At 38.5% G+C, this 22,893-nt stretch overlaps 1 protein-coding gene across 1 annotated transcript; it reads left to right on the top strand.

The window, feature by feature from the left end:
- The first annotated feature begins 256 nt into the window (after window positions 1-256).
- Window positions 257-1,222, top strand: LOC135770400 (olfactory receptor 1M1-like). The gene has a single exon (XM_065280098.1). It carries the CDS (start codon window positions 257-259, stop codon window positions 1,220-1,222), a length of 966 nt encoding a protein of 321 aa, XP_065136170.1.
- The last annotated feature ends 21,671 nt before the right edge of the window (window positions 1,223-22,893 follow it).

A 22,893-nucleotide genomic window follows, 5' to 3' on the forward strand; every position in this document is an offset into this window, starting at 1 on the left:
TTTATTCACAGCTGAGTCATTTAAAGAAGCTTACTGTCAAACTTTCATGGTCACTCAGGCTTTCTTTAGATTTATGTTTAGTTTATCTACAGGTTTGTGTTTAAAATATTATGCAGTTTATATTCTAATCTACATGAAGGTGTATTTCTAGAATTTGACAATTGTGTGAAATAACATCTTAATGCATTTCTTTCTGTACATTTTAAAGTATTCTTGTAATTTCTATTATCAGCCCTGGCAGAAGATCAAAGTTACAATGAATGCCAATGATACCAGTTTAATCAATGTGAATGTCTCAATTGTGCATCCTGAATACTTTTTCATCGCTGGACTTACTGGTGTATCATACAGCCACTATTATTATATTTTCTTATTTTGCACTTACATTATTGCTGTAATAGGGAACTGTACAGTTCTTCTCATTATAGCCTTTGACAGGAGTCTGCACAGCCCAAAGTACATTGGTGTGTTTAATTTGGCTTTGGCTGACTTTGGTGAAACGAATGCATTGATTCCTTACATGATGAGGACGTTTGTTTTTGAGTCACAGTACATCTCCTATAATGCTTGTTTAGCAAACATGTTTTTTGTTTTCTTCTTTAATACAACGCAGTGTTTCACACTTGTGGTTCTGGCATATGATCGGTTTGTTGCAATTTGCCTGCCACTCAGATATCACAATATTGTGACAAATACTGTCATGTCTATAATATGTTCAGCAGTATGGGCATTTAATGCATTTATGATGGCCGTGACAATGTATTTTATCACCCGACTTTCATTGTGTAAATCTAAAGTAATACAAAGTTTTTTTTGTGATCATGGACCAGTATATAGGTTGGCATGTAATGACAATAGCATAATTTTTTTTATAGCAAAACTTAACACAGGGGTATACCTTATTGCACCATTGATGCTTATCGTGCTATCATATCTAGGCATTTTTCTTGCCTTAAGTAAAATCACAACTTGGGAAGGACGTTTGAAAGCTTTGAAGACCTGTGTTTCTCACCTGCTGTTGGTGGCGTCACTATTTCTCCCCATTATTTGCATTTATCTTATTGCATCAACAACTTATCTCTCCCCCAATGCAAGAATCATCAGCGCATCTCTGGCATATGCGACACCGCCAATGTTAAATCCCATTATTTATGTTTTAAACACAGCTGAAATAAAACTTTTAATTCGAAAAGTGTTTAAAAACAGGTCTGTACCAAGTTAAGGGATTTCAAACGAACTGTAATTCTGTAAAACTTGTAAATTTACTTTTCCTTTATTAACTTTTAATAATAAATTGTTAACAGTTTTGTTTTAACACGGAATGAATGAATAAATTGATGTAATGAATGTATTTAATTTAATGTTGTACTGTCACTAAAGGTTGGGATGTAATAAGTCCCTAAAGACCTGTTATTTTTTATAACTGCATATACATGTTGAATTTATGTTTTCTTCTTTCTTCAATGCAAGAGTCATCAGCACATCTCTGTCATCTGTTGTTCTAACAATGTTAAATCCCATCAATAACATTTTAAATGATTTTCAAAATGGTTATGAAGAAAAACCACCAATTAGAATGATCATTTTAAAAATGACTGTGCTGTTTGTTTTTTAATATATATATATATATATATATATATATATATATATATACAGTGTTCGAATTATGTCAAAGCTTTTGGGGGGTCCCCTAGCTAAGCCCCACCCCCCGGCCAAGCTCCACCCCCCTCATTATAGGGTCGCTGTGATTTCACAACGAAAGATATGATCGTCCTTGATCAACAATCATCTGATCCTGGTTTTAATCAAAGAAACCCCAAATTACCCTTAACTCAAACTCAAAAAAAAGTTTACCCCTCAAATTAGTGTGAAACACTGGCAAGGGCAGAACTTTTAAACAGAATAGGGGTGAAATAGGGTGGACTCATTCTTAAATTACATAATTTTACTATATAGTAGTGGTTAAATGGATGAGTACATTGCGTTTTTTGAGTCATAGATATAATAATTTTCGGATCAGCAAAACTGGAAATTATGAGCATATAAAATAGAAAAAAAGAACAAAGTTACAAATAAAGCAAGATCTAACAGTAGTATTTAGGTACATAAATAGAATCAAATGAATAATAACACTGTCTTCTTCACTGTATAAATTACATATAATTAATCTTTTTAAAGATACATAATTTTAAAGATAGTTATCATGCCACCAGGTTGAAGGTTGCTGTCCCCAGCACTCCCAGCAGCCCCATTCGCGTAATTTGCGGGTGGTATACGTCCCCACCGCTTTATGACCAAGTTGATTGTGCCCCAACTTCCGACCACGAAGTAATTCTTGCGTTCATAATCATAATTAGGGTCCATATTCATTTAAAACGCATGGACAACGCATGACGCGCCGCCGCCTTCTGCTTTTCAAAGCGGTCGCTGTGAACACGAGTTTTGTTTTAGACGCGTCTATTTGAGTGCACTTGCTGCACGTTTAGATTTAAAATAAACTTGAGCACAACTTGATACCTTGATAAAAGGTAAATGTAAAAAAAATCTACCGGTAAGTTATATATGTAACAATGATTAATCTATTAATAGTTATTCTTCATCTATTTCATGCAAATGCTAGGGGAAAAAATATAGGGGAAAACATTTGTTCCTTTTCAGCAGTTGATAACTTGATAAAAGGTAAATGTCGTATTTTTTATATCTACCGGTAAGTTATATATGTAACAATGATTAATCTATTAATAGTTATTCTTTATCTATTTCATGCAAAACGCTAGGGGAAAAAATATAGGGGAAAACATTTTATCCTTTTTAGCAGTTTTTGAATAAGTTTAATTGAATAATATTAAAATACCTTATGGTAGGGCTGCATGATTATGGCAAAATCATAGCTGTTTTTAGACTATTTGCATTGAATTGGAAATGATATTTTTGGAAAATATATTAATTGCAAGGCTGCAAAGAATAGTGCACTGAGGATTTAATTATATTATTTTAATATAGTCAGTGGTGAACTAAAGTGGGCCGGTCTAAGACATGAAACTCCAGGGCTGAAAATGAGTCCCACTTCGGCCCTGCATGTTACATTTTTCCAAGGTTTAAAAAAACACATGCAAAAGACACTTTCTACAAATAATTATTTATTTCTGAAAGATGCGTAGTTGAGCGATAGGCTAGTATTAAAGAGACTATCATTTATTATCATTTAAGCGTGATTTCTTCTGCTTTCCTAATAAAATATTTTGTGTGACTGGGTTGACCAGCCGTCAGTCTGAGTGGATAGCTTTGCCACACTTATGAAATAATAGTTTGAGAAGATTTTTTAAAAAACCCTTAAACCTAAAGATTACTAAAGATTCTTACTGCAACTGAGGTAAAAAATACTCCACACGCAGATAGAGACATTAAATCGTCGGCTGAAATTCCTACAGAAAACAGCATGAGGCGCACTTGCGAGTTTCTTTATTTCGGACAGAAGTCATTTGAATTATTTTATTGCGAAATTGGGACAAATAATGGACAGTATCGCTTTGTGACACGCAAAATGAGGATTTTAAATTTATGTAGTATTTTAATTTTAATAAAAACCAGGGGACCCCCCTAATTTATATTTTTGTGCTTTATGGGGGGTCCCTTAAGGCTTATAGGAGGTCCGGGACCCCCCCAGACCCCCTTCAATTCGAACACTGTATATATATATATATATATATATATATATATATATATATATATATATATATATATATTACAGCATATGTCCTTAACACGCTGCGTTTCATGTATGTCTAGCAGTAAATCTAGTTTTTGTAATTTATTATCTTTACTGGTATAGTCAGTGTAGTAGACTACAACATTACATAGTCTATTTCACTGCAACTGCAACAACGCATCCAGCCAGTATTTTATGTTATGGACTTCAGCAAAGAGTTTCACCAATTTGAATAGATTTGATTTGCTGTCATATTATATCATTCATTCAAAGAATGTCTTTAGTTTTCTCAAAATACAAATAAAATACATATGCATGGATACATTTACATTGGTGCTCTTATTACATGTACAGTTGATTACAGACCCAAAATCCAGGAGCCAAAGATTAAAATGAAAACATTTCTGTCTGTCATAATGCTGTGATATCGAGGTGGGAAACATATGGCTGCATAGCGATCTATAACCATAACTGACAACAGACGTGAAGTGACCGAACCAAAATAATCCACAAAAAAACATTTGAAGAAAGCAGCTTAAAAATGAAACGGATCCATCTTTAAACCAATACCTGCTGATTATCTTATGGTTATGCAGTAGTGCTGAAGAGTACATCACACACAGCAAGATTTACAATGCAGTAATATACAGGCTTATGAAGGCTCTTAAATAATAAAAAAATGTAATAAATACAGCATCAGTGTACACACATAAACAAATAAAAAGACTGCTGACACAATGCCATAATATTGAGGCTGAAGTCCTGGAAAGCCACAAAATAACCATGGTTTTGACAACCATGGTTTTCAAAAACCATAGTTAAACCATGGTTAGTGTAGTTAAACCATGGTTTTGCTGATAGTAATCAATATACCAAAAAACCATGGTTACTACATTTTTACCACAATAAAACCATGGTTAATTTTCGTAAGGGAATGCACTAGTTACTATTATGATGCCAATCACCTCAGATGATCTATTTATCACAATTAAAGGCGCTCTAAGCGAATTGAAGCGTTTTAGACCATAAAACATTTTTTGTTACATACCGGAAACATCTCCTCACTATCTGCTTGCTGCCTGTCCGCTGATCAAACTGTAAAAAAACGCGATCTCTGTAGACAGCCCAGGCTTCACAAACGGCAATATCAACATAGTGGCCAAACCTAGCATCACAAAACAAAACAAAGTATTCCAGCCAATAAACGACTAAAATGATTTGGGGGTGGGGGTTGGGCGCGTTCATGAAAGCACGGAAAGGAGGGGGAGGGGGAGGAGTTAGCTACGCTCCGTCTGTTTGAAAACAGTTCAAACGTCAACAATAACTAACGTCTCGCAGATTCGCTTAGAGAGCCTTTAACGTGCAGGACCCAAGGAATAAATGAAGAGCAAGAGACTTTTTATCAATAAACTGAATTTCTATTAAATAAACCAAATCGAAGTTGTAACAATAATGAAACACTCGTAAACAATACAATTACTCAAATAAATATACAATTAAAGAGCGTAGGTCTATGCAATATATATTGGTAAATACAGCAGTTGAATCAGTGAATGTAAATAGTACATATAATGGCAGTTGTGAAGATGTATCAACAAGGAATTAAATTCTTAAGTAAAGTTAAGAATTTACAAGTTTGCCATCTTGTTATTAATGTGCGTCATTGACGATCAACCACACACACATACATATATACAATTCACATAGGTGCATGTAAACATCCACTGGACATGTGTGTCATCCTTCATCGCCACGTGAGAAGATATCAACAAACCAAAGAAAATGGATCACTACCTCTTATATCAGATAAGACATTCTAACATTTTGTAGAAGGGTCATCTGTTGAAGTTTAAAACTATTGGATCTGCCCAGAGTCACTCAGGATCTGCCATAGGCGATCGCTAACGTGTGGTTGTGACGTACTGTATATCATACACCGAAACCGGCCGGAAACAACAAGTCAGAATAATCAGACAAACAAAACTTAGCAAACCTGGTTCTTGCTCCGGCTTTAACTTCTGTATATTCGGCAGTTTTGCAACAACGGACCGAATAGCTTTTCTCACGTCTTTCTCCGCTGCCATTACTGAACTACAACTCAAACTGATTGTACCTGATATGCGCTCAACTCTGTCATCAGTGCTAGTAGGAACCAATGTTTTGGATGTTCTCTATGAGCAGTATGCAGATGTCACTCCTCAGAACTACCAGTTACTGCCATATGGCTACAGAGCAGTCTTAAAAACTATAGGGGCAAGACAAAGACATATTTTTGATTCAAGCATGGGGAAAGTGAGACTACACAGCAGAGACACTGAGACCATTGCTGCCAGTCAGACAAAAGTCTTTGAAGGATCGGTGAGCTGCAGAACAACTAACTGCAGTTGGTGGGTGATAGTAGAGTTTCTTTAGCAGGTGGCATACTGGTAATTGACAGGCTAGCAAACCTGCCATCTAAGCAGCCCCACTGCTTACCAGTCATTCTAAAGAATGAGTCAGACCATCACATAACTCTACCCCCTAAGGCTGTGATAACAGAGATCCATGCCATCAAGAGTTAGCCTGGTCCAACCAGACTCTCGTACATTCATTTCATTTATACAGAGAGTCTGGCCACGCTCCATTGCAAAGCATTACTTCCATTAAGGAGGGTCCTCTGTTGAAGTTTAAAACTATTGGATCTGCCCGGAAACAACAAGTCAGAATAATCAGACAAACAAAACTTAGCAAACCTGGTCTTGCTCCAGCTTTAACTTCTGTATATTCGGCAGTTTTGCAACAACAGACCGAATAGCTTTTCTCACGTCTTTCTCCGCTGCCATTACTGAACTACAACTCAAACTGATGCACGACCTCAACGTCATCGTTCTTAGCCACCACCATCTGTTCGCTGATTGGTCCTGCAGATTTTTGCAGGAGAAAACGAAACTCAACAGAGCAGTCCCAGACGTAGTACTGAAGCGAAATGAAGCACGTAGGAGGGCGAAGCCAGGCTAATCAAGAGTGCCAAGTCTCTTCAAACTCTTGGTTCCAAACACTCAACAGACCTGATCCCCAAGACAAAGATTGAATTTAACTTCAATAACTCTCTAATATGTAACAAGTGGAAAGACAGAATATCTGAAAAGTTGAACTCCATGACTGAGGTGTTCGCACAGCACAGCCTTGACTTTGGCCTTAATGACAAGATCAAACATCACATAAAGCTTAGTGACGAGACACCTTTTAAGCACAGAGCGAGACCTATACACCCACAGGACATCTGGGCTGTATGAAACCAAATCCAGGAACTCCTTTATGCAGAAGTCATCTGCGAATCTGAGTCACCCTTCTCCTCACAAATTGTGGTCATTAAGAAGAAGAATGGTGATGTCAGACTCTGCGTGGACTATAGAAAGCCCAACCTGCAGACAATTAAAGATTCAAAGGCTTTTGGACTCCCCCAGATTGGGTATGTAAGATGCCACCCAGTTGGCCCAACGTCGAAGTCCAATGGCGTGGTGAAGGAATCACGTGTTCTTTCCCTCCGTAGCGCTTCTAGAAGAATAATTACATTTATTTAATTTGTTTCTTTGACCTCTGTGGTTAAATTATAATCTGACTCCAATTTATTAGTTTCAATGTTATTCTGATGCTGATCACAATTTATATAATTATTATTATATTTTTGTTCTCTTAATTATTTAGAATGAATTACATTCAAATAGAGAATATAATGTATTCCTGGAGGTGCTTAAGGCAGTTCCATACAGCTGGGTGTAGAGGCATTTTTTCCTTCTTAACTTAAAGTTAGAGGTTTATCCAAACACACTATAAAATATGAGGATCCATCTATATTGAGATTGAGTCATTATTACCTCCAACCTACAAAAGTGGGAATTAACTCCAGTCATATTTTCAGTCAAGGTAATTCCTAATCTACCCCCCTCCGGTATATTTATAAAATATAATAAAAGACTTGACAAGGTTTAAAATGAATAGATGTTAACAATTTATTGTGCCAGGCAGGTTACACTTAAATCAATAATTTGGTTATTCAAATCCATCAAAAATATATCAAAACATTCACTAAAAGATCAGCATAGAAAAATGAACTTTCACAAAATACAAAGCATACCTGGCAATTAAAGACACACAAAGTGGTCTAGGAAGATTCTTGTTAAAGATTTCTTCCATAAGGTTTGAATACACACAGAGTGTGGGAGCTTCTGGGTACAGAATGGCTCCCAGAACATCTAGCCAGGCCACCTTTTATACACAGCGTGAGACAAAGACATCGTAAAACTACAAAGTCCAGTTTGACCTGCACCAAATGATCCTAAAGAACATCTGGTCAAAATAGCCAGAGGTGTCCTGGCAAAAACCCCACCTCTCAAAGAAATGCATCTTCTATCTAAACCCTTGAACCATCTTATTTTAGATATATAGAAATGAGACCTTTTTACTCATCGCACCATGACCTTTAAAATAATATTACACATGAATATGTATGTAAAACACAATCTTAGAACCACATAATATGTATACATTACATTATACATTTCAGCAGATACTCAGTGATGTGAGCCTAAAGGCTAACAGTTCAAAAACCTTTGTGATGAATAGATTAAGACATCAAAGAGTTGTATCTGAAGACCTCTTTCATCTACGGGTCAAATTTGGGTTAACAACACCCCCTGAGGTTTAATTGTTTTACAGTGTCTTTTCATAAATAAACTTAGTTTATCGGGTTAACAACACCACCTGAGGTTTAATTGTTTTACAGTGTCTCTTCATGAATAAACTTAAAGTTGATGAATTATAATCCAGTATTACAGGTAAATGGAGGAACAGGACAAGCAGTAATCTGCATTTGTCTGTCCACTTGGGTTCTATGAATTCAACAGGATGCCTAAGGGGATAACAAATTCCCCAATCACATTCCAGAGGCTCATGGAATGCTGCGTAGGAGGGCTGAACATGAAGCAGGCTCTCGTCTTTTTGTATGACTTGATCATCTTCTCCTTAACACTACAAGAGCATGAGGAAAGACTGATGTGGGTGCTCAACCAGTTGAAAGAGTTCGGCCTGAAGTTGTCGCTGGAGAAATGCAAGTTCTTCTAGACCTCCGTGAAGTACCTAGGACACATTGTGTCTGAGAAGGGAACTGAAACGGATCCAGAGAATATAAGAGCTTTAAAAACCTGGCCAAGACCAACTAAACAGAAAGAACTAAGAGCATTCTTGGGATTCCACGGTTACTACTGTAGGTTTGTTTAGGATTATTCAAAGATTGTGAAGCCTCACTGGATATCCACCACTTAGAAAAGGCTTTTAGACCACAATGAAAACTGAGAAGTACTACAATCCAAAAGACATCTTCGGTGACAGATGGACCCCCACTTGCCAAACAGCTTTTAACACTCTCATTGAGAAGCTAACCACACTGCATGAAAAGTGGAATTTTCGTCAGAATGTGGCACTGTAGATTGTTGTGAAACTCCAAGTATACGACTGCGCATGACAATTTGCAGCCAACACCGAAAACTGCCGTAAGTTGTCAGAAGTTGACGTGGGTCTTGCTCTGAAGTTGTCCCCCCTTCCCCTAATTCTAGGGGAGGCTTTAACATGTAAATGAACATGGTGTGAGCTATACAAATGCAAATCAGGGTAGCAGCTGGGGGAGTTTTACTCAGGTGACATTCTGAGAGGTTTTAAACTTTGATTTTAATAAAATCTCTGGTATCAGTATAGCCAAATTACAAACTCTTAAATTGTAGCTTGAATTGATTATTTTCAAAGTATGCTACACTGTTAACCCAGATATTGTCTTAATGATGTAAACATTACTTAATATTTTGAGTTTTGGACATATACTTAAAAATATATTATACCCATAATCCTTTGTCCCTGAATATTATGATTATTTAAGCTTTTTTACAGAATTAAGAACTAATAAGAACTTAAACTACTAAAATATTTGTTAAAATGTCATAGAGGTTTATGCTCTAATATTATTCATGTTGTTTAGTTTTAAATGATAAATTACCTTTTTTGTTAATGAAAGTCACCGTTCAGGTGATCAGTGTTTATTGACATAAACAGCACATTGTATTGTATTTTTCGCAGTTTTGTGTGTGTTCAGTGGAGAATCAAGTTTATTCAATGACTGACTTAGTCATGAGTTTTGTGTTATAATACCATTTATAACACTAAGAGAATTATAATTATAAATGAATTAAAAATAGAAAATCTTTCAACTCAGTTTACTAAGCGGAGATGTTGGACAGAGTAATTCAAAATCATCTTTAGGTTTAATGACAATCATTTATCAAAATATTTTCTTCATCATTTATCACAATACTTTCAAAATATTTTTCCCTAATTTTTTTTAACTATCCCTTTAAGTAGATTCAGTTTGTCCAGGCTAACAGTATATATTAATATCTCTGTATGTCATTAGCAATAACCAATGTTAGGTAAAAAAAAAGATACACAAAACAATTTATTTGAACAATTTTAATTGTTTTAACAGAGTTTTAATCAGGCTCAATTTGTGCATTCTATGCAAACAACATGTCAAACAACAAAATGTCTGTCTGGAAGGGAATGAAGCAAGGAAACTTGTGCAATTACATCACAGCTCAAATACTGTGCATAGTGGCATGACTACAGTTATTGAATTCACATACTGGTAATCCTGCCATACTTGTCCATCATATACATCTCCTAACACACCCTTTGGCATTTCCCGCTTTCGCCTTTCATCTAATTTCTCTTCAAATCCAAGTCTTTTAACAAGTCCTCCCAGAGACTGCACAACACTCTTGTATCAGTAAGAACGTATTGGATGGACATACTCTTCACTGCTCAAATATGTAGTCTTGCTTAGCAAGGCAGAGCCACATTTCTTCCTTAATGCAGACCTCTGCTGTGGGTGATTGTAGAATGGGATGTGACCACAAGTCCTGCAAACCTTTGTACCATCCCGTCTGAGCTCATAGGTTTCAGTAAGCATGTACACTGTCATACATTTTGGACAACCCACATACTGTAAGAAGTCGTCACGGAGGATACCAGTCAATTTCATCATGCCCAAAAGTTTCATTAACAAGTGTTCTGGTTTTTCACTTCTGGCCTGATCACTTCCATGCTCCTCCCCATCTTGTATGTGAGGATAGCCTTCACTCTGCTCCTCAGCAAGGATTTCCCCCTCTTCATCCACATAGTCATCCTATGAAATTTTAAAGGACATATTTAAAACACATGCAATGCACATACTCAGCACCACCATTAGACCATTAGAGATGGAAAAGCCCATCGTTAATATGGCCATTTGAGATTGAAAAGTCCATCATGAATGTGGCCATTTGAGATTGAAAAGTCCATCATAAATGTGGCCATTTGAGATTGAAAAGCTCATCGTTAATATGGTCATTTGAGATTTAAAAAGAACATAATTAATATGTTCATTTCTCATCAATAGGGCCATTTGAGTATGAAAAGATTTGAAAACTGTAGTTGAAAAAGATCATGTGCATCTCAAACAGCTAGCTTTAGTGCAATGAACCAGTTAAGTACTTTGTGGGAACTTCATCCACTTCAACTTCATTTTAGGATTTTTTAATACTTTATAAAGTGTGTTTATACTTTAGTTGCTTTCATTAGTTAACTAACAGAAATTTAAGAGTGGAAAACAATCATGTGGGTGAAAATTGTTAGGTTTTCCCATTTCAGCTCTGGATTAGCATGTATTGAACTTTATACTAGTATATCCAAATGTAATTTCATGCTTACCACACAACAGGAGATGTCCAGGAAAAGACGAATGCTTTGGTCATCTGCTGTTTCGTCTGAAAAACAACAAACAGAAGATAACGTTATGCATTATAAGGAGATATTCCTATTCAATTATAATTTACTATTAAAATAACAACAACAGTGATAATCAACCACATTTAACTCCAACGTTTTTGTTTAACTTGTTGATTTTATTTTACTTTACTTGTTGATATGTTTTAGTATTGTTTAAAATGATAACATACGTAAAGCAAGCCAAGCTTATATAAAAAATATGTATTTATGCTCACCGTTGTCTGAACTGAAATTCGCTGGGTGCGTTTCTTCAAATTCTTCAATCACTTCTTTTTCTGGGTCCTCGGAGTGCATTTCACTTTCACCAATCTCTCTAACTCCAGTAAAGTTATCTTCCGGGTCTTTACACATGACGGGACATCACTCACAGCGGATTCATGATTGGGTAGCAGCAAGCTCTGTACGTTATCTGACGTAGCCCTTTTGGATTTTTTTCTCCCAAACTCCATTTTTTAAATAGCGCTTTCTGTGGTCAAAATACTGTGTATGACACACTTCAGTGTTGCAATGTTTACAGAAGCGCCGAGGTCGTTTCTTCAGTCTTGGGACTTACATCTTTCAACTGACAGCACACTGTGTTGATTTCACACAGAGCTTCCGGCACATCGCGTTTGTTGTTTATATCATACGCATGCGCACACGTCTCACAAGATTTTCCTTATATCAATAACCTCGCATGTGATTGGAGGAGCCCGACAGGCTTCTCGCCTTCGTCCAATCATGTGCGAGGTCATGGTCACGGCTCACACAGCAGTGTCGACAAGCGTAACAGACGTTTGGTTTGGTGTTTGTAACTCTCCAAGAAGAGCAGACGGGTGCACAATCCCAAGATTGCGGTAAGAATAATTTTATGTATAAGCATATTTTTTGAAGTAGCCCAAGCTGTGTGTTTTATAACTAAGAGGTGTTTTTGTCTTGTAATTTACAGGAGGCTGTACGGCGTCTCTGAGGCACACTGCAGGCGCTATGAACCAGAGCAAAGGTAACGTTACGATTTAAAGAATATGTTTTTATTCTTGTATAAGGAAATAGATACGTTAATAGATCCGAGCTTAAACCCACACATTTTGTTTTCACAGACTAACGTCGCCTCATAACAAAGCCGTGACCTCCGATTTGCTTGGGGCTATTTCAGCAAGTCCAGATTTACTGCTGAGAATGACGACATTGTTTGTAAGTATAACTTCTAATGTTTTTCCTCATTTCTTGTTTAATTGTACCGTGACTCTTTTTATTAATACCAGTCTCATTTAATTGTTTTCCAGCTGCCCGTAAGACGTATTATGAGTCGGTACGCCGGAGTTTCAGATACAAACAACCTGAACTCGCATCGCAGGCGGAAAATGCGAAAAGTTTAGCTCGGAGTCGATCCAGAAGAAAAATGGTAAGATTTATTATATTAGATCAGTTTTTTGTCAATGTGAGTATTTTTCAGGTCACTTATTGTCCTTATTGATTGTATTACAGTTGCTGGAAGCGAGACGAAGTGTGTTGGCTGAGGATGAGATGGACATTTGGAAGTGCGCCACCATAGATCTCTCATCTGATGAGGAATACGGCATTGTTGGCGGGGTGTCTGGATGGATTGTGCGGCCACCGCCCTCTCGCAGTCTGGAACTCTCCGAGCTCTGTGCCACGCTGCAATCCAGATTAGAGGCGATACCAAAGTACCGGGCAACTCACCATATACGCGTGAAAAAGTGACTTTTTTACAACGTTTTTGAGGTTTTTTTTTCAACACTTTGAAAAAGATTTTTAGGGATCTTTCCCGAACATCTTAGGCACTTTTTGACGTGTTTGGAGTACAATATAAGAGACATTATGCTGATTTGTACATAGTTGTGTGTTTATAAATAAAGCTCTTTCTTTGAATAAACAGCTGTGTGTTTATAAATAAACCTCTTTGTTTTCTCTTATATTCCTTGATGTTGTGAATAATGTAGTACATAGCACAATGACATTAATATATAAAAAATGATAACATAAATTATTTATTATTATTATTATTATTATTATTGGGGTTTACATTTATAATGAGCCAGGGTGCCCAATAACCCCCCTCTTTAGAGTAACGGCCTGACTTGAATTTACTCACTCGGTATTGGCTGAAGCCACTACTTTTAAACAAGAAAAATCCCTTGTGATTGGCTTGAAGTCATCTGCCAACCATTCACGGGGGATTTTAGTTGTTTAAAAGTTGTGGCTTCAGCCAATACTGAGTGATTACATTCAAGTGGGCCATTACTCTAGTTTTGCTGCTATTCACATGCTAATTAGGCCAGAGACGCTCTAACTGGCCGGCAGAGGTTTCGCTGCTATTCATATGCTAATTAGAGGCATCGCACCCGCGCGGGGCTCTCCACCTACGTCATGGTTCGTTTATGACAATTTGTGACACAGACAAACGCGAAGCTCGCTGCTGGTAAATTGAGGAAAGCTGCCGAAAATTCGGGAGATTTTCGGGAGCCTACAGGCGCTTACGGGGACGAAAATCCCACTTTTCATGCAGTGCCACTGCCCCTGTCTTCAGGTTTGCTGACCCCAAGTTGCCCTACATCCTGCATACAGATGCCAGCACTTCAGGTCTTGGTGCGGCACTCTACCAGGAGCAACAAGGGCAAAAGAGAGACATCGCCTATGCAAGCCGTGATCTGTCAAGATGTGAAAGCAGGTACCCTGCCCAAAAGTTGGAATTTCTTGCCCTTTAGTGGGCAATTACAGAATAATTCCAAGACTACCTCTACGGACACCAATTTCTTGCTGTCACCGATAGCAACCCATTGACATACATACTTACCTCTGCCAAGCTTGATGCAGGTGGTTAGCTGATCTGTCAACTTCTGATTTCTAGCTGTACAGTGGAGGATACATCAGTTCACAAAAAGACACCTGTTGACAAAAATGGATGAAAACACCATCAAGGCCATCTGTAAAAAGCACTTGATTCATGATAAAAGGATACCACCTGGAATTACTTTGGTTATGTCACTTGCTCACCATTCAGGTGCTGTTCCAGAGAGCTTTGAAGAGGAATGCCAGCTAGACTGTGTGAACTTCATCTCGATAATGACACAAACCAATGCGGGAGAAGCAGATGGTAGATTTTTGCATCAGTGCAGTGCTCAGACAACTGGAGGTGGCAGAAAAACCTGGAGATCTTAGATGGCAGACCCTTTTGAGCATGCTAGGCACCCTAGAGAACCAGAAGAAGAGTCACTGGTGAGAACATGTCTAGCCTTTAGTACATGCCTACAACTGTACTAGAAGTGAAGTCACTGGTTTCACCCCTTATGAACTGATATTTGGGAGACAACTGAGATTACCAGTCGACTTAGCATTTGGCTTACTGTCAACTACAAGCCAGGTTTTCACGCACAGTATGTCCGCAACCTGAAATCCAGACTGGAAGCAAGCTACAAGATAGCAACAGAAAATGCAAAGAAGACTGCAGATTTGACAAGGTGTGTCATTTTTATTTGTGCATGGTAGAAAGAAAATACTGATACTGACATAATGATATACAAAAAAGGGAGAAACGGAGGCCAGATTATAAAGTGAGTATTTTTTTTCATATTTTGTTATATTTACATCTATAAACCATCAAAACCGGCAAATGATGGAAACTTACTGCTTGTCCATTCCTGGTCTTGACTGTACATCCCGGTACAAAGCAACTTATCACAATTTCGATGGAAAAAAAAGGTAGTAGTTTAAAGTAATCTATTAACTAACTCGTCACAGGTCCCGTACAGACTGCATATTTATTTTGTTGTCACTTCACCTTTTATTGCTTAATCTTGTTCCGTACACAGTTCAGTCATTTACAGGACTGACAACTGCATTCTACGACTGCATTTACAGAAACTCTGCATAATGTGTACATAAGTGAACTGAACAACTAGTAGTTAATAAAGTGTTCAAATGTGCGTCATGGACATGACAGGTCTCTCTTCTAAAATTATCTATGTGTCAATCATCATATCTTCTGGAGTGAGTCTTGTTCCGTACAGACATGAAATGAACATTTAGGGGATTCACTCTGAATTTAAATGTGGTTGTCACTCCTGAAAGTTTGCAGTGTGTACGAGACCACAGAGGCTCACGTTAACCGTCATTTCAGTTTTCGAGTCAACTTGCTAGTAGCTAGTGTTACGCCCAGTCTAGGGGTAAAAGGTGATGCATAGTAAAAGGTGAAATAACAGCAAAAACTCTTGGAATAAATAAATATATTTTAATAGAAAACTCAGAATATAAGAAAAATAAAGGGAATCTCTTCAGGAGTTGACATATGCCAAAAGAACAAATAATTAAAAATAACTAAACAATAAAGTTCTTTAAACTGACTTACCTAGGGTTAAATATCCAAACAAAAATACAGTCAGCTTCCCTAACTCCTTAACAAAAAACAGTGTTTAAACAGGGGTAAAGGGTTGGTGGCGTCAAACTCCCTACTTCCCAATTATTTACAATATGTACATTAAATGAGCTAACAAATCAGAAGGGCTAGGCAAAACTCACAGTCAATAATCAGGCAAGGGTCTAATAACAGGGTCAATGTATCAAAGTCTTTCGAGAACAACAATATAGAAACCAAACGCACATCAGTAATGAGCAACCCAGCTTGCTCCCTTGGACGTGAACCGGAAGTGCTTTTTAGGGCGGCAGATGGCAGGATGTCCAATCGAAAAGCCAGAGCAATCAGGTTTCTCCTGGACAGAACAAAGACAACACAAAACCTTTCCCACAAAAAGAAAACAAGAACTACAACAAGGTTGTAACACTAGCCTAGTTGAATGTCCCTCTCTCCTGACTGCCTTCTCGAACCGGTAGGTGTGGCCTCGTAGAGCAGCAAAGCAATGCTTTCTGGGATTTGGTTTTTTAATCCACATGAGCCAAAAACACATTTTCTGGCTTTTCTCGGCCTAGAAGGCACCAGTTTCTAAAAAAAACTTCACATTTCTGCTACATAGGTGACCCAAATTAATAATATATTCATATTTAAATTGGTTGAAGAATTCCTTTAATAGAGCACATCCAACTGTGTACTGTAAGTCTACAAACATGTCTTGACGTTCTTCATGTTCTTATTGTTTTCCATAAATTAATCTACTGTAATTGTCATGTAGACAGTGTTATTCCTTTGAATATTTCACATTTTCAATGTATTCTTTATAAAAGAGCTTTATGATAATAATGTACAACCCCACATCAGAAAAAGTTGGGACACTGTAGAAATTGTGAGTAAAAAAGGAATGGAATAATTTACTAATCTCATAAACGTATATTGTATTTACAATAGAATATAGAAAATTTAAATGTAACGTAATGAAAATTACATATAAGGAACAGCATAAGGACTAATTTGCAACTTATTAGGTCAATTGGCAACATGATTGGGTATAAAAAAGCCTGTCAGAGTGGCAGTGTCTGTCAGAAGTCAAGATGGGCAGAGAATCACCAATTCCCCCAATGCTCCAGCGAAAAATAGTTTTCTGAGTTTCTCAAAGAAAAGTTGCAAAGGGTTTGAAGTTATCATCATCTACAGTGCAAAATGTCATCCAAAGATTCAGAGAATCGGGAACAATCTCTGTGCGTAAGGGTCAAGGCTGGAAAACCATACTTGATGCCCGTGATCTTCGGGCCCTTAGACGGCACTGCATCACATACATGAATGCTACTGTAATGGAGATCATAACCTGGGCTCTGTAATACTTCCTGAAAACATTGTCGGTGAACAAAATCCACCGTGTCATTTGCTGTTGCCAGCTAAAACTCTATAGGTTAAAAAAGAAGCCATATCTAAACATGACCCAGAAGCGCAGGCGTTTTCCTTGGGCAAGGCTCATTTAAAATGGACTTTAGCAAAGTGGAAAACTGTTCTGTGGTCCGGCGAATCAAAATTTGTAGTTCTTTTTGGAAAACTGGGATGCCATTTCATCCGGACTAAAGAGGACAAGGACATCCCAAGTTGTTATTAGCGCTCATTTCAGAAACCTACATCTCTGATGGTTTGGGTTGCATGAGTGCGTGTGGCATGGGCAGCTTACACATCTGGAAAGGCACCATCAATGCTGAAAGGTTTATCCAAGTTTAAGAGCAACATATGCTCCCATTCAGACGTCGTCTCTTTCAGGGAAGACCTTGCATTTTCCAACATGACAATGCCAGACCACATACTGCATCAATCACAACGTCAAGACTGCATAGAAGAAGGATCTGAGTACTGAAATGGCCAGCCCGCAGTCCAGATCTTTCACCCACAGAAAACATTCATCGCATCATAAAGAGAAACATGCGACAAAGAAGACCTAAGACAGTTGAGCAACTAGAAGCCTGTTTTAGACAAGAATGGGACAACATTCCCATTCCTAAACATTGGTCCTCCTACAGCTGTTCCTTTGTATGTACATTTAAATTTTCCGGCCTCTTATTGATACCTGTGCCAACTTTTTTTGGAATGTGTAGCTCTCATGAAATCCAAAATTAGCCAATATTTGGCATGACATTTCAAAATATCACACTTTCAACATTTGATATGTTATTTATATTCAATTGTAAATACAATATAAGTTTATGAGATTTGTAAATTATTCCATTCCTTTTTTACTCACAATTTCTACAGTGTCCCAACTTTTTCTGATTTGGGGTTGTACATTGAAACGGCAGGCTGATTAGTCTAACATGCTCAATAGAGCACATACGGTATCAGATGAGTCATCCACTCATGTTATTCATTACTGTTTTTAATGAAGGCCTACACATTGAGACTAGGATACTGGGGGGAAAAAATTCCCAGCTTGCTTAGCAATTCATCTGAGTAAATGTGTTATTTAAAAGGGTTTAAAGTGTTATTTTCTGCAATTGAATCGACATGAGAACATTGGCAGGTGATGTACAGCTTCTGTTACCTAATGATGTTTTATAAACAAAGTTCGGGAGAAACATGTTCAAATAATCAGCCTAATTTCCTTGTAACTATGACCAGCTGTCAACAATCAGCAATCAGGTGTCCACCTGATCGGCATCAACAGAAACCTATATAGACTGGAAATCAACTCACCCTCATTCCTTGATAGTTTTAGCATGAATTGGACCTTGCTTAAACTTAAGACAAACATCAACCAATGCCAACAACTTTTCTAAGAAGTTCCACAATCTTCACATCTCTCTTCAATCAACTCTTCCATCTACATAATCCACACCCTGCCACAAAGCCACAAACAAAACAAGGAAATATCATAAAGCTACATCTCTACTCAACAAAAGGTTTTCCATCCTTGCAAGAGCGGTTTCGTCAGACCGCACCAGCAGGCCTTCAGCCAGTCCAGGTTGTGATCCAGATTCTGCCGCCAAACCTCAATCATCTTTTCACTCAGAATATCGCCGCAAAGCAGCCTGCCATGCACTGCACGATGCAACATTTCCCAGCGATACAGGTTTCCTATCCAGCTCAAGCATGTTTTTACCAGCAGCGTTATAGCCCTGCCTTCACAAGCCTTTCCGTCTAATTTCTAACCCTTTCCCCTGTCTGTGGCCTAGGGCTCCACCATCGGGCTTGAGCACAAGGCTGCCTCCACTAGCAGCGCATGCCCAGACGTTCCTATCTTTTCCCCTTGTTTTTCGTATAATTATAAATCAAACCAGTATGAGATACATACACAGCACACATTCATTTGTACATCATGTTGTCAGTTGCCCAAGAAATAACATGAAAGCCACAAACACACTGGCAGTGGAAGTAGCTCCCGTTATCCAACAGCTACATTAATTTAATTCCATACCGGATATGTGATAAGGAACACAACCCGAGCCTATATTGATTCCTGCCCCACATCCGCAGGTGACACATTGATGTTGTTTCGCTGGCTCGTGTACGGGACCCTGCTCAGGGGTGCTTTTCCTGAGCAAGGGCATAACGCGCTGCTGAACCACCATAATGTGCATAGTTGGAGAGGCCAGCTGGCTTGTCATGACTGTTTGCTGAAAACATAGCAATTTTGTCGCACATCTGTCGCTTAAACTATGTCGGTTAAACAATAAAGTCAATGATTTCTAGACAAATTAATCCATTCAGATTGATTTAATTTCATTTTATTGCCGTAAATAACATACATCGCATCTAAAGACTGCTTTTGTTGTCATGTTTTAGTTTTCTGTTGTTTAAATCCAAGATTCGTCATTCATTCGCAAGTTTCTCAGGCCTACTTCACTCATTTCAGGGATTCCCCAGGATCTTAAAGCTCATAGCTCCACGCAGTTTTCCAAAAACAGTGCTTCTGTATACAACCTAAAAGACATGAACTAGACTTTGTATATTTAGATTAAGGCTATAGAAGGCACTGCATGTTGCTTTCTTATTTTGTTTAAAAGCACTATCCACCCAAATCTACATGTTATACTAACTAGGAACTATGTTTCTAACCATCCGTCCAACTGATATTTGGACATTAAATGCGGCTGATAAATAACATCACTGAGTCTGTCTAAATTTAAGAGCACTTTATTTGAGATCTTGTAAAATTAAAGATCATGTCACTTAATTCAGCATGGATGAAAGTGCAATGTTAAATAATTTATTTATTGATAAATGTTTTTATTAAAGAAAGCAGATTTTGTTTGTAGCCTATTGTTATCAATTATAGTTCTTAGAAATACAATCGGAATTGGCTAAAATCTGTATCGGCATTCCACAATTACAGGAAAATCGAAAATCTGAATCGGCCAAGGAAATTGAAATTAGTGCATCTTTACTGGAAACCTCTCATCAATGCCTCTCTACATACCATCCTCCAAGCCGTATCCCCCAGAACCTCACAAACCTACTTAAACCACTTGGAAGAGTTTCAAGACCTTCTACTCTTCTTACAACCTGTTTTTCCTGATTTTTCCATACTCACCACCATCTCATTCATATCCTACCTCAATTACCACAAGAACTTCCAAGCCAGCTCCATTAAAGGATACCTAATTTTTTTTATCCAAATTTTTTCCACAAATTAATTTTTCGGCTCACCCTGCCCAGTAATCGCTAGCACCCAGACATCCATGTTTATTAAAAGTATCCAAAGAACCCACCCTACTCGTTCCGAATGCAAGACAACCAATAATTCTAAAAATACTCACCAAATGCATCACCACCCTCCGCCGAGGCTACCACTCTACTTCTTGTTCATCCATCAAAGTTGATGATGACCATGGCACATTTGTCATTATGTTGGGTTTTGATGAGTGCGCATATGGCTGAAGAGGCCAATTCGGGCCTGGAATTCCCTATGGCACACTGGACAGGTCAGGGAGGATGTTAAGCTTTGTGGTGCAGCCATATATACTTTCTTGGTAGATTTGCGCTGCTGCCTCTTCAAGATAGCACAGGAGCTTCTCCTACTCTCACAGAGAACTGCACCGTCCTGGACCTTTCTTCTCCAGGCAGGTCGATCCTGTGCTAGGGATTCCCAGCTTTCAGGTCTAGTCCAAAGCTCTTCATGGAAGCTTTAAGGCTGTCCTTGTAGCGCTTTTTAGGGCCACCTTTTTCAACTCGCCAAAGAAGACTTGTTTTGGAAGTCTCACGTAGGGCATTCTGGTGACGTGGCCAGTCCATCTAAGCTGTTCCTTCGCAAGCATGGTGTAAATGCTGGGGATATTTGCCTTGCTGAGGACTTCCGTGTCAGGGATTTTATCCTGCCACTTGATCCTTAGCAGTTTCCTCAGACAGCTCAAGTGGAATTGGCTCAGTTTTTTTGCATGACGCTGGTAGACTGTCCAAGTTTCGCACCCATACAGGAGAGTTGGTAAGACAACAGCCCGATAGACCTTCAGTTTTGTCTCTTGCTTGATGCCAGTCCTTTCCCATACAGAGTCACGTAGACGTCCAAAGGCAGCGCTGGCCTTGACAGTCCTGATGCTAACTTCATCATCTATGTGCACAGCACGAGACAGTGTACTATCAAGGTATATAAACTTGTCAACACCTGAAAGCTTTTTCCCATTCACAAGGATGGTTGGCTCATTGTAGGGTTTCCCAGGAGCGGGTTGGTATAGGACTTTTGTCTTCTTTGTGCTGATTGTCAGGCCGAAGTTGTTGCAAGCTGAGGAGAGGTGGTCCATACTGTCCTGTAGATCTTCATTTGAGCCAGCAGCCAAAGCACAGTCATCAGCAAACAGAAGTTCTCGAACAGTGACTTCCTCCACTCTAGTTTTGGCTTGCAGCCTCCGCAGATTGAAAAGCCCACTGTCAAAACGGTAGATGAATTTGATCCCAGTGTTGTAATTCTGGAATGAGTCTTGCAGCATGGCAGAAAACACCATGCTGAACAGTGTTGGCGCTAAGACGCAGCCTTGCTTCACCCCGTTTGTGATTGGGAACGGATCAGAGTGTTCCTGCTGCTCTCTGATACTGGCCATCATGCCATCATGAAGATTGCGCACAATGCAAATAAACTTGTCTGGACAACCATTCTTGACCATGACTTTCCATAGGCCCTCCCGGCTGACTGTGTCGAATGTTTTTGTTAGATCAACGAAGGCCATATATAGATCAACATTTTGTTCTTGGCATTTTTCCTGTAACTGCCGAGCAATAAACACCATGTCAGTGGTTCCTCTGTCTTTTCTGAAACCACACTGACTCTCGGGTAGCAGACCCTGGTCTAGATGAACAGTTAGGCGGTTCAGAAGAATTCTCGCCAAGATTTTGCCAGCGACTGATAGTATGGAGATGCCTCTGTGGTTGTCGCAGTCCTGCCAATTGCCTTTCCTTTTATATAGATTGATTATAGTAGTATCCTTGAACTCCTTGGGAACTGCTTCTAACTTCCACATGGCATGGAAGAGCTTGGTCTCGACTAAACGAGGCACTCCAGCCTTGTAGATTTCTGCTGGAATGGCATCGGACCCGGGAGCTTTGCCTGATGAGAGAAGTGTTATGGCTTTACAGGTTTCCTCAGTGGTTGGTGGAACCACCAAGGACTGGTTTATTTCAATTTGCGGCAATCTAGCAATTGCCTCCTCATTTATGGATGATGGCCAATTTAGGACCGCACACGTTTATTCTAGCCTTCTTCGGGTTCCTCAGATTTTTAGAAATCACCATCACTTCCAACTTTAATCCAAATGTCCACCTCACACTTTTAGATCTATCACTTCTGGACAACGACACAATTCATTTCATCAAATAAAGCAAGACGGACCAAACAAGAAAAGACCATTTCATTTACATTTTCAACTTTCCATCACCAATTCAACCATACCAGACTCTCCTAGCCTACCTACATTCCAGAATCTCCCAGGCTAGGTCCACATCTGACCCACTCTTTTGGTTCCAAAAACACCTT

Source organism: Paramisgurnus dabryanus, chromosome 8, assembly GCF_030506205.2.
Source record: "Paramisgurnus dabryanus chromosome 8, PD_genome_1.1, whole genome shotgun sequence".
In the NCBI taxonomy this organism is placed as follows: Eukaryota; Metazoa; Chordata; class Actinopteri; order Cypriniformes; family Cobitidae; genus Paramisgurnus; species Paramisgurnus dabryanus.